General features: G+C 36.2%; 1 protein-coding gene across 7 annotated transcripts in view; it reads right to left on the bottom strand.

The window, feature by feature from the left end:
* wscd2 (WSC domain containing 2) overlaps window positions 1-12395 on the bottom strand; it is a 53171-nt gene that overhangs the window by 13944 nt on the left and 26832 nt on the right. For 4 of the 7 annotated variants that reach the window (XM_015385046.1, XM_015385044.1, XM_015385047.1 and 1 more), the window contains 3 exons: window positions 6077-7023; window positions 2841-2955; window positions 1074-1258 (listed from right to left, as the gene is read on the bottom strand). In XM_015385046.1, the coding sequence (XP_015240532.1) occupies window positions 1074-1258; window positions 2841-2955; window positions 6077-6467 (691 nt within the window). In that variant the 5' untranslated portion in view covers window positions 6468-7023. The remainder of the gene's footprint in view (window positions 1-1073; window positions 1259-2840; window positions 2956-6076; window positions 7024-12395) is intronic. The other 3 variants (XM_015385049.1, XM_015385048.1, XM_015385050.1) reach the window with 2 other exon arrangements.

The raw sequence follows: 12395 nt of genomic DNA, 5'->3' as shown, positions 1-12395 counted from the left end.
ATATATATATATATATATATATATATATATATATATATATATATATATATATATATATAATTTTTTTTCTTTTCGTTTAATTGTCTGGCATTTGTCCTAAATGGACCTAAATTGCTAGATTGTCCTAAACTGACCTAGTGCTCTGGTAGCAGTAAATACATTTTATAGTAATGCTTTTAGTAGCTGCATCCTTTTCTTTATTTAAAAGGCAATCTTTAACTAAAAGTATTTTTGTTAAATTCAGCCAGTTAAAGGCTATAAACCTGTAAAAATATGAAGTTTATGTTAATTTATTTATCTATGTTAATTTATTGCCCTGGGTGTTTGACACACTTGTGCAACTATACAAACCAAAATTGGTGTAGATTGGTATACAGTGCTTTCTGATATGTAGTCCTTTTTATTAATTAAATAATTTTGAGAGCCAGCCAGTATCGGCTCAATGCCATCTGTAAATAAAGCTGGTTATAATTTGGACAAACCAGAAAACAACAAGTGAAGGATTTTTCTTTCCTTCTTTGTATGGTACAGCTAGAAAAAAAAAAACTTTCCCTACATTTGGTCTGAAAACGTTATGTTATGTTATTTCCTATTTTTCATACCCTTAGGAATTATGGAAACAGATGGAGAAGTGGCAAAAAATGATAAAACGGATGGTGAGGCAGTGATTTGTTATGTTTAGAGAAACAACAGCTAGCTTGTTCACCTGGTTATTTGGAGAAATGGGGTTGCTAAAACCCAAGTTGAAAAAGTAACAATGCAGTAAAATGTAGCTATTTTGTTTTTTGAAGTGCAGCTTTTGTCACAGGCCAGTTCGTAACCATGGTGAATGATAGGCAAATTCCGGCTGTAACAGAGCAATCTGAAATCTCTTCATAGGATGATGGTTTGCAACATTTGACTTCTGGATAAAAGACAACATAAATCTTCACTTTAAGAACTCAAATTCCAGTTTGACAATTAGTCATTGCTAATTTTGTCTTTCGTCTTAATCATATGAATGACCTTTAGACATATGAATAAAAACAAAGAGCTACAATCATTTGAGTTTATTGTGTAAAGTAGAGACTCACAGCGGCGTGCAGACTCCTGGCTCAGCTCCAGCCTATAGATGGACAGTCTATTGGCTCCTCCACACATGTTGCTCCTCTCTCCCTTACACTCCATGTTGCATTCACTATCAGAAGCGTTGGGTGCCTGGATCTTGTGCCCACAAAAACACTCTGCCCCAAACTCCAAACCTGCATACATGTACCCTCTGTAGGACAGACATGGAGGAAAACAAAGAGCTTCAAGTGTTGGTCCAGAACCTTCATAGTGTTTTTTTTTTTTAAATCCACCCTGGGTATTATCCTTCATCCTGCTAAAACACAACATGAGCTATAATCGATAAAAACAAACACATGATGCACCAGGGATGCTAAGACGAAAATGGAAACACATTAAAGTAAAAGATCGGTTTCTGGTGACTGAAAATGAGCTGCGTTACATCTGATGCAGGCCTCTAGGATGAATCCAATTATAGGTATGTGGTTTACACAGAAAGGGGAGTCACACAAGGTTCTAGGTTTTCTTTTATAAAGCATTTGACTCCCAAGAAACCTCTCAGATACAATTAGACGTTTACCATAGCTCAGAGACAAGAGGAATCTCCTGAGCTGTCAGTCCCACCCAAACCTCTTTGCACTGCTATGTGCCACCCCTAATTGTTTGCCTGTTTTTTTTTTTATTAACCTGCTCCTCTGGGAGACAGAAAAGAGGCAGGAGGCACGAACCAAGAGAGAGGGGAGCTGGAAACAAGCGTTTTTCTTCGCTCATGCTCTCAGCTCAGTTGCGAAGCAGTGATGGGTGTAATTTAATGCACTTGATAGAGCTGTCCCAGGTATTCAGCAGGGAGGGGGAAAAGAGGTGAGAGGGAAATAGCGCGGTAGCAGAAGGAGAAACAGGAAATTAATGGAGCAGGGGAGTGAAGAGATTTTAAAACTGACTGACTGTTTCTCTCACTTTAAAAGCAGAAGAGGTTCTGCAGCATCTTCAATAAATATCGTTTTGAATTCAACCAAACATTAAGAAATTACAAGAGTATCTCCATTTCTACATTAAAACATGACTGGTGGATACATGTGTTATTTTTTTACAAGTCCCTGTTATCTGGAAACATAAAAATAGCATTTGGAATATAATTTTTTTTTATAAAAAATGATTTTATTACTTTTAATATTGTTGAATCACTAATGTCCCACTGAGGACTTTGGCATAGTGACAGTTTAATTGCTACATATGCAGCACAAGCATATTACACTCATATATAATGTACTAACAAGTTGATGAGACGATATCTGTGAAAACTCTGATAATCCAAAAATATAATCTTGTTTTCTAATAAATATATCTTGTTTATCCTTTTCTATCTTGTGGGACTACAATGACAGTTAGTGAACTATATCTGAATAAAAAGCATAATATATTTTATATATATATAAAATACTTTTTATTTTGAGGAAATCAACTCAAAAGGGTGATATAAAGAGAAATGTTCTATTATTAGTTTATTGATTATTACCTATATGGGTTATTTTTATGCAGCTCATGTCATTAAAACATAAAAAAAAAATGAAACACTTTAATTCCTCACACTTAGTTATATATTTTAATTATTTATCCTTATTCCTTATGATGATTATAGAATAGAGCTAATTAAAACCCAAAATGTAGTTTCTCAGAAAAGCTGCGGTATAATTAATAAACTACTCAGCTTAATCTCTCTGCTGAGACTCATCAGTAGAAAAAGCCCCCAAAAAAGTGAAGGGAGGGGGTTGTTTTGTGTGCCTGTGTCCTACCTTTCAGCACAGTTGTCCTGGCAACGAAATACAGTCATTTTTTTGTAGTCAAAAAAAGAAACTCCTCTCAGTGCTCTTTTCTGAGTGTCATCAACATAGCAGCCGATATACTTTGCTGGAAAATAATCAAATACAAACGACATTAAGACAAAAGGTTGAAATTTGCAGACAAATTTAGCAATTACACATTGATCTTAAATAGATGCAAGTTCAATACATAAAAGCACTTAGATGTTTATTTTTTTTAAGCATCAGATGTGAAAAATATAATCTGCACTATGTTATGTTTATTCCTAGCAACTAACAACTAGCAGTTTTCTTCATAAGCCTTCATAGTGCAGTTAAGGAGTCCAAACTGCGGCTGTAACTTCATTTATTTATTAGGACACACATCTCCTTCTAGTGGTCTGTGGCTGTAGTAGCAGTCATCTGGCTGTTTTTCAGACATATGTGTGTGTCTGAGTGAAACCTCTGAAGAGTAAAACCTTAACCCCTCAGCAGTTTCTTGCCCTTAATAAAAACAATTTTCTCCAGTTTACCCAGGCTGTGGAAGCTTCCCTGTGCAAGCACTGACCATCTGTGCCATTACCTCTCTGAGCTCCAGCTAATGTCCAGATGAGGGAAAATCCCTGCATTAGTTTAATTGTTATGGCATTTAAGCAGCCTGTGGCGAGCTGCTGCCAGCTGTAATCCTCCTGCACAATCACTGTTGAGCTAAAAAACAATCTATGAAGAAATGCTGATTAATTGCTTTGCATGTTTGTGCTCAAAACAACATGAGCACATTGGGACGATGCTTTAGATGCACCGGATTGTACCTTGCTGAGTCATGTTAGTGTTTTAGGCAAATTTATTCCCTGGAAATGTCCTCTTCCCTCAAATGCATGCAGCAGTCCATTTTTTCTGCAGCACACAGCACAAAATTGTGCTGCAGCCTGCATTTCGAATTAGACGGTTTCCTGAAATCTCTTCCTTAGATCCTCAGAGGTGGACGGAATTTAGAAATGAGAGGAACTAACCACACCTAGGAGTCTTACAAAGATGTTTTAGGCTACAAGTATGATGAGAACTGCTGGATGCATCAGGGAAAACAAACACTTTGAAGCTTTTAATTACTCTATCATCACATTCAGTTGCTGTCCCAACAGATTACAATGAGAAAAAAGTAAGAATCAAGGGAGGGGTGGGCCAGTTTGAGAGTTAGATTACATCAGATAACCCAAAGCTGAACATGTTGGTTTTCTTGTCCTTGAGAAGGGAGAGGTATCCCTCCACTTTGCTACTTTTAGAAAAATATTCCTCTTTGATATTCTACTTTGTGAGACACAGCAGGGCAGCTTACTGAGGGGTTTATTTAAAAAATAAAACATTTGCTTTTGTTTCTGGTTTGACCTCCGTCAGACATACCAGATGTTTCAAGGGTTTCCCAGGACTTGAAAATCCTGAACCTACAGTACATGTTTTCTCTTCAGCATTAGAACAAAACGAAAGGCAACAACGGTGCATCAGTTATCAAGCAGCACAAGACTATTAGAAATTGAGTCATTATGTGATTCATGGATTAATGCTTAATTTAAATGTTTAAAGAAATGCTTAATATATAAGATAAGTCATCTTACTTCCAGTCTAACTGTAACGGAACCAATAATGGCCCAAATGCATTAAACTCAGACACTGTTTCAAAGCAGTTGTGTCTCTTATACAAGGATCAATTCAATAACCATTTCCTCTCATTTTTAATTTAACATTCCAGTTTAATTCATTAGATGCCACTTTAAAAACAAAACAGATTTCATATTAAAAATTCTGATCATAAAAAATAAAATCAGCTTTTGCCTAAAATTTCCTTTTCTCCATTAACGCACACACCAACATTGTTGATAATAAATTAGGCATGTCCCGCGTCGCTGAGGACTTCAAAGCTATCTTTGGAAATAGTTTGTATAATAGTGATTAAATAAAAATTTACAAAGCATCTATAATGATGTTAACTATAACACTTACACATTTTGCATTCTTTTGCATGACCTAAATAAAATATTGGATAAACTTCCGCAGACAGCAATAATAGGAGTGCAACTTAAGTTAGCTGGGTTATTAGGCTGCATTTCTGTTCCTATGGCAATCTACTGTGAGATGCTTTATATGCATGCTGTTCATAATTTTCTAGTTGTAGATTTGAAACTAAAAAGTTTTAATAGACAGCTTAGTAAGAGGTATGGGTTGCTCTATTTTAGTCGCTACATTATAAGCGACTGACAATATTTCCAGAGGTGCTATAATTATTCTTTCTTATAAGCAAAGAAAACAGCATCTTTCAGCCAGCTGACCAGCAGTGGACATCACAGAGGGAGACTGCTTTAAACACTACTTTGTATAACCACAGAACTCTGGCAGGTTTTCCGGAGTGCAACTGAAAACCTGCTACAGTTAATGTGTTGTCTTCAAGAAATTAAAATTATAAAAAAATTTATCTGAAACTTCGTTTTTTCAAAAATATAGAAAAATCCTAAAACAGATTTTTAAATTAAAAAGAGTTTGAATAATAAATGGCATAAATAAATGATAACGCTTCCTTTGGTTTTGGGTTAGAAAGCTTCCACGATAAAAAAAAACTTAGGTTAGTGTCTGATAAGCTAGTTTTACTTCAAATAGTCCTTAAAGGAGGAACATTTGTTGGTAGACTTAATTTCTCATGTGAACAACGAGTTTACATGTAAACCTGCTGCATAGCGTCCACCTGCAATAATCACAGATCAAAATCAAATGACGTGTACTAATTTTGAAGTTGTCATAATATTATTTGGCTCAACATAAGCTGGTCAATACAAAGCAAAGCTCCAGCTAAAAACAAAGATTGAGATGAAAAAAAAAGTTAGAAAACTCCTCCAAAATATTTCTAACTCAAAGGCATTTTTTAGTTCTGAGCTGTGCAGACTCTGCAAATGTTCGTGCATCGGTTTAATAACAGCGTGAAGAAGGACACTGTCTGCTTGTGTGATTACCAAGTAATCCTTTATTTTCTCTTCATTAAAATTCTATTGCATTGTTCTTCTTGTATTTTTCTTGCATGTTAAAGAATCATAACAGATATTTTACACCTTTTTCAAAGCTCCAGTCCAGCTTGTGTCTATTCTGTATATAAGGAGAATCCTGACTTCATTTAGAATTTTTATTAAATAAATTTAGGACTCAAACACTAAGAAGACGCTATAAAATACAGACTTTATTCTCACCTCTTCCTTCATCCAGGTCTTTGGCATTGCGCCCTTTAAGAGCTCGATTCCAGCTGCTGGTATAGTCTCCCCCTCTTCCAACTGAGTCGTGCTCCGTCTGTCCGCTCCTCCTCATCCAACGAGGTCCAAATCTCCGTCCGGACCTGCGAGTCTCCTTGAATACCCTGCTCATGATGCCAAGCCCCCGAGTGTCTGATAACGAAGCCCGTCCGCCTGCCTCTGAAGCAACTATAGAGTCCCGGCCCCCTCGGGCACCGGGACTGCTGTCCCCAACAAAGCCAGAATGCAGGAAGACAAGGCTCCCTGCAGTCAGGTAAAGCAAGATGAGGGAGAAGAATCGGATGGGTTTTCTGCAGAAGTATCGCTGTATCCTCAGGAGAGGCTTTGCCATGCTGGCTCCCCCTGCCTTTGAGACACACTGTCACAGTGAAGAAAACTCATAAAGTAGAGGAATCAATACCAGCTCTCACTTTACTCCTGAACAGACCCAATGGGCATAAAGGGGGAAAAAAAAGGTCTGTCAAAGTGTATCTCATATGAAGGTCATCCAAGCAATCACATGACTCCTCGCTCATGTATGAGCCTTCTGCCTCATGTGGAAGATGCTCTGCATGGGTGAGCTGTGCCTCTAAGCAGAATGCGACCACGTGAGAGTCTGAGTCTGTTCCCACCAGCAGCTTGGCCCTCACAGCCGGCTTACAGGGCCATGGCAATGAAAGGTGAGTGGCTCATACTGAAAGATGATCTCTCAACGCTGCTTTCACCTCCGCTATCAGCCTCACTGAGATGCCACACCAGTACTGCAGCAGCACTTTCTCCCACGCTGTGCAGAAGGAAGAGGGCTTTATTTACCAGCTGAGCTAAAATCCTTCGACTTTTATTTACCAAGATGGTTCGGACAGAAGAGGGTATGACTCACTATCTGCAGCCAGGATGCACATCCCCACCTAGAGAAACAAGAATAAAGAGAAAAACCATGAGTAATATGAAGAAAATGATGAATAACAGATAAAAAACCTTAACAGCTGGAAATCAGTAAAGATCGATTGGAAGCAAGGATGCACTGATCAAGACATTCCTTGTCAAAATTATGACCAGTTTTCAGTAAAGTTTGACCTTCCAATTCAAATATTGAGCTGGTGATATTTTGTGGTATTACATGATAACAAACAAAGGGGCAAATAAGCAACAGGTTGATAAAAGCAGTGGTCTCGAATGCAACTAAATAAAAAGAATTAACAAATTATTCTCCATTTATCTACTAAAGCTAATGTCACTCGTTTGATTTGAATTAACCTATATTAATACAATTATTAGTTTAATGCATTAAAGGGATAGAAAAAATATTGTGCAATGAGGGAGAATCTCTGGATGACAAAATGCAGTGTAAAGCGAATCATAATATATATTATTCATTAGAGAAATTAATAATATATACCGCAATAATTTAGCAGTTAATTAACTAATTTTGATAATAAACATTGCTTTCTTGCAGTTACCAGACAATATTGTCTTTATGTTTCATTTAAATGTAATGGCCTAGATAAAATGTATGTTTAAATTTTAAACATGTTTTTTGTCAAACAATATTTCCCTGTTTTAGCGTAAAAGTAATTTTCTACACTTTAGTAAGCAGAGTAAAAAAATAAAAGACTAATGAGCAGGCAACTAAGAAATCTTAAGACTCTGGGGGGGAAAAAAACATGATTAAACAAATCTGGAAGCTTGAAAGTGACAGCATTAGTGCAAACAAAGAAAGGTTAAGAACCTGGCTGGTTTAGAAAGCCCATTAAGTATCTGAATTACATGCTGTTCTGAATATTTGTTTTCTTTACATAATTCAGTTTTGATTTAGTGAGGACAGACTTTTTCTTTTGTTCTTTTCTCTTTGACTTTCAAAACCCTCTCTCAAAAGAGTCTCTGTTCTGGGACAAGGCAGGACGAGGCTAAGAATGAGAGGCGTAATGCAACACTTGCTCACAGAATTTTCCAGAACAGTGGGGAGGACACGTTCCAGCCTCAAGGCTTTTCTGTTCGCCCTTGGACAAACCTGCACGGTTTTTTGTTACCTGAAGCTTGCAAACGTTTCCCCTTTCTTAGTTTATTGTTATTACTCTAACCTCATTGTCTTGGGTAACCTGCAGCATCAGCAGACAAAGAGAACCCTCATTCTGTCTAAGGTTCCATTGCTGATGGTATTGTCTGATCACTTCAGAATCGGATCTTTTTCCAAATCTCTGACAGAAGAACTAAGTACTTTGAATTTAGAACAAAAGGGGTTGGGAAAATAATCTCTAACAAGGGCTTTTAGTTTCAAGCCATTACTAAGGACATAAAAAGAATGAATGAAAAAGGGTCAACTATGTTTGTAAGAAATTAGCAATTGTGTCTAATTGCAGAGATTGTCTACGGCATTCAAATTTCCTTGAAAAATAAACCCTTTAACTTAAACACATTTTAAAATAGCATGTTAATAGACATGTTTAGTTGCAGGTTTTGTTTTAACACTGCTAATTTGCAACATGAACAACTTCAACAAAATAACCAAGTTTATATTTTTACAATGCAAGTTTGTTTTTTTTTTTGGTTTTTTTAACTGGGCTGCATGGAGGAGCAGTTTGTAGCACTGTTGCTTTGCAGCAAGAGGGTTGTGGGTTTGATTCCTGGTCCGGGGTCTTTCTGCATGGAATTTGCATGTTCTCTCTGTGGGTTCCATCCAGGTACTCTGCCTTCCTCCCACAGTCCATAAACATGACTGTTGGGTTAATTGGTGTCTCTAAACTGTCTTTAGTTGTGGATGTGTGTGTGTGTGCATGGTTTCATGTCTTCATGTGTCTCCGTGTATCCCTGCTACAGACCGGTGACCCATCCAGAGTGTAACCCGCCTCTCGGCCATAGACTGTCGGAGATAGACACCGGCCCCACTACGACCTTGGTGAAATAAGCGGGTGAAAGGATTTTTTTTACTGATAAAAAAAAAGTGTCCTGGAATGTAATAACAAATAATGACTTTATGTTTCCATGCAATAAGTATAACATCATCAAAATAAGAGGTTTTTAAAGTGGGCTTTGCAACCCCTTGGGATCATGAGAAACCAATTAAAGAGTTCCAATTATTTTCAAATTTACCGTGATGTGATCCCTGAGGTACTCAATACATAAATATCATGAAACGAACACATGCAAATCCCTAGTGACAAATAAATTTACCTTTTTTTTTTTTTAAGTGAGCATATACTGTTAATTCTAAAATAAATTAAATCAAATATAATCTGTAAATAATTTCTTTTAAAAATATTCAGTATATAAATATAGAGTAAAATAATCATTTTCAGGGGGTTGCCAGACTTTTACCCTTGTTTTTGGGATCGCAGGCTGAAAATATTTACAAACCTGTGATCTCAAACTTCATTTTTTTAACCACTCTCCTTAACAGAAAAGTCAAGAAAAAATGCCTTTTAAGTGTTGCATAGATGACAAAAAAAAAGCTTCTTACCTAAATGGCTAAATTTTCACTCTCATAGCATAACAAAATATTCAAAGAACTGAAGCTTTGACTAAAAAGGCTGGATGAAGACTGAGGCTATACCTTATCAGTCTACAAGAAGCCCACCAAGGGAAGCAAAAAATGTATAATCTCAAAAAAATTAATCATGGAGAACTGCAGCAAATCTTTCAGGGTTATATTATACAACCTGAATGTATTTTAAGGCTTTTAACACGTTTATATGGGTGCAATTTTATGTGGAGGATGCTGTAAATGAGAACATTCAGACCAGTACCTGAGCATCACATTAAGTGCAAAATAGATGTTTGGTTTGAACAAATAAAGAAAATTAAAACTGTAAAATTCAGGTTTAAGTATATACAAAAAGGAAAATGAATAGATTTTCGCTACTCATTTTTCTTTCATATTTTCTTGTACAGTTCAGCTGAAGTTTAGAGTTTGGTTTTTAAATCCCATCAGCAGCCTTTGTTCCATAGGAGTTTGCACAGTTTGTTTTTTTTCTTAATATTCCTACAGTTCAGCAGCTGTGCAAACAATCGAAAAGTTACTCCCGGCTTAAAATGAAACCCTTCTGATAATCTGCAGTCTTTATAGTTGGAAAAACACTTAATTATATGTAGTCACTAATAAAAATCATGTTTGTTTAAAAATGTAACTGTTGGAAAGAGATATTTAGTCATGTCAAGCCCCCGGTTATAATATTGAAACAAAAAAATAAAGCTTGTTATCCCAGCATGTTTATCACAACTACACGAGCGACATCAGGAATATATGAAGAACATCACAATCCTCCAAGAAGTGTTTAGTTTTAGGGTAATGTGTTTAACTGATGGCTGTTCTGTCTGCTGCAGGTAAAAAGCTGTGACGTGATGATCTGAAAACACAACAGATGGTTTTATGTGTGTGAACAGATGGAGAAATGTGCAGGTGATACCCAACAACTGTGCCACTCATGAATCCATCAGGGGCCTCTGCAGGTTAATTACTGATGTAAATAATTCACATCTCCCCTTAGCTAAGGTAGGGAATCTAAGCAACAACAAAAACCAGGCATGGATCCTAAAGAATGCAGAAGGCGAAAGGAATACAGTCAGAGCAGCCTTGGAGCTGTAAAGTATTTCTTTAAAATATGTCAACAGTATTTGTTCTTTTAGAGGTAATACAATGAAAAATCTTGAAATGATTCCACTAGATCCACAATTGACCTTTGCACTGCTTATCAATGGAGATGAATAATTTTCAAACAGTTTTCTAAGCCTTCAGCCTACCTAAGAAAACAATGTTTCTTGAAAAATAAAAGATACCTGTAGTAAGAAAAATATAAGAAATTGACAAACGGTTTACTGACAAGGAAAGCAATCGGTACTTCACCAAAATATCTTTTGTATAGTGTCATCCCAACCACTATTTCTAAGCACTCTATTCCAGCATTATGAAATAATTAAAATCTTGGGTTCAGGTAAGAGATTCAAAGCTAAGGAATAAAAAAATTAATTAATTAATTACTTTTTGCCTGAACTGGGACAGATAGCTTTAGGAGTCAGCAGGCAGACTCTGATGCCATTGCAGGTGTTGTTTGTGAGCTTAAAAATTTTCAGGGAATGAATTCAAGATAAAAATAGCCATTTTCTTATTTGTCTTTTGATGGTTAAAAAAAGGCTTCAGTTTTAAACAATATGCTGTTATGACAGATTATGTCCTTTGAATAATAATTTTTGCATTTGTTTTTAAGTTTTGACAGCAATTTTACTCTAGCGCAGTTCAACTTTAACAAGTATATAAATAGCATGGTATGATCATGTGAAAAAAAACATTTAGCTGCTTCCATTTACTATATTTTACACAATAAAACACTACTTCAGTATTCAAATGTTAAATGGACAAAAGGCAGTATAATGGACATCAGTTATATTTTTCCTAAACAACTGAATCATTCTAATGCTACAATTTTAGTGTTAAACAGAAAATTAATTGAAAAGAACTGATCTGGATTTTTACAAAGTTTTTGTAAGAGTTCAGATGAGCTAATTAAATCCCCACTTATTCACTTGTATGGCAAATGGAGCAATATGAAAACAAATAGGAGCAGGTTTCATAATCCAGAACTTGAAATTTAATTTATCAAGAGCAGAGATTGTCCTTTCTGTAAGCAAACGGCTCATCAGGTCAAATCTATAAATAATCTCTATATCTGCCTCAAGCATCAGTTGAAGTAGAAGAGAACTAAGCAAGAAAGACATGCAGCTGCCCTCCAGTGTTCACAGACAAGTGTAAGCCATCTGAGCAGAACTGTTTGGGCTCCACATGATACCAGCTGGGAAAGAATGTCTGCAAGGGTTTGAGTAAGTAGTTTTTGAAAGCAACAAACTGAACTTGATATCAACTAAAAAGAAGGTCGTTACAATTCTTCTCACAAACTAACCAAAGCTCTGAAACTGAAACTGGAAGTTTAGCTTTCCAGGGGATGAATGCATGACTAAAGCGTATGAAATATTAATCCCTGTTGCTTTGTTCTTCAGGCATAATCAATTTCTATCCCCTTGTCACGCTTCACACTAAATGTTTCTTTCTCTAAAACCGTAAGAGAGGTATTTTAACAGCTAGAACTCCCTCTGTAGCTCACACCAGATGAAGTAAATCACCAGCGATATCCTCTCAAAGCTGAAAATTACTTTCCTTGCTTGGTCTTCACAAATATTTGAAAAGCAGTGGAAAACAAGGGTGTGACAAAAATGTCAGCAAGGTCTCTTTTCATCTGGAGAAAGAAAGATACACTGACTGTAATTAACAATAGGCTTCGAGATACCGTTG

Source organism: Cyprinodon variegatus, unplaced genomic scaffold (genome assembly GCF_000732505.1).
Source record: "Cyprinodon variegatus isolate N-32 unplaced genomic scaffold, C_variegatus-1.0 Scaffold330, whole genome shotgun sequence".
In the NCBI taxonomy this organism is placed as follows: Eukaryota; Metazoa; Chordata; class Actinopteri; order Cyprinodontiformes; family Cyprinodontidae; genus Cyprinodon; species Cyprinodon variegatus.
Note: the sequence above shows the minus strand (reverse complement) of the source record. Positions and strands in the feature narration are given on the sequence as shown.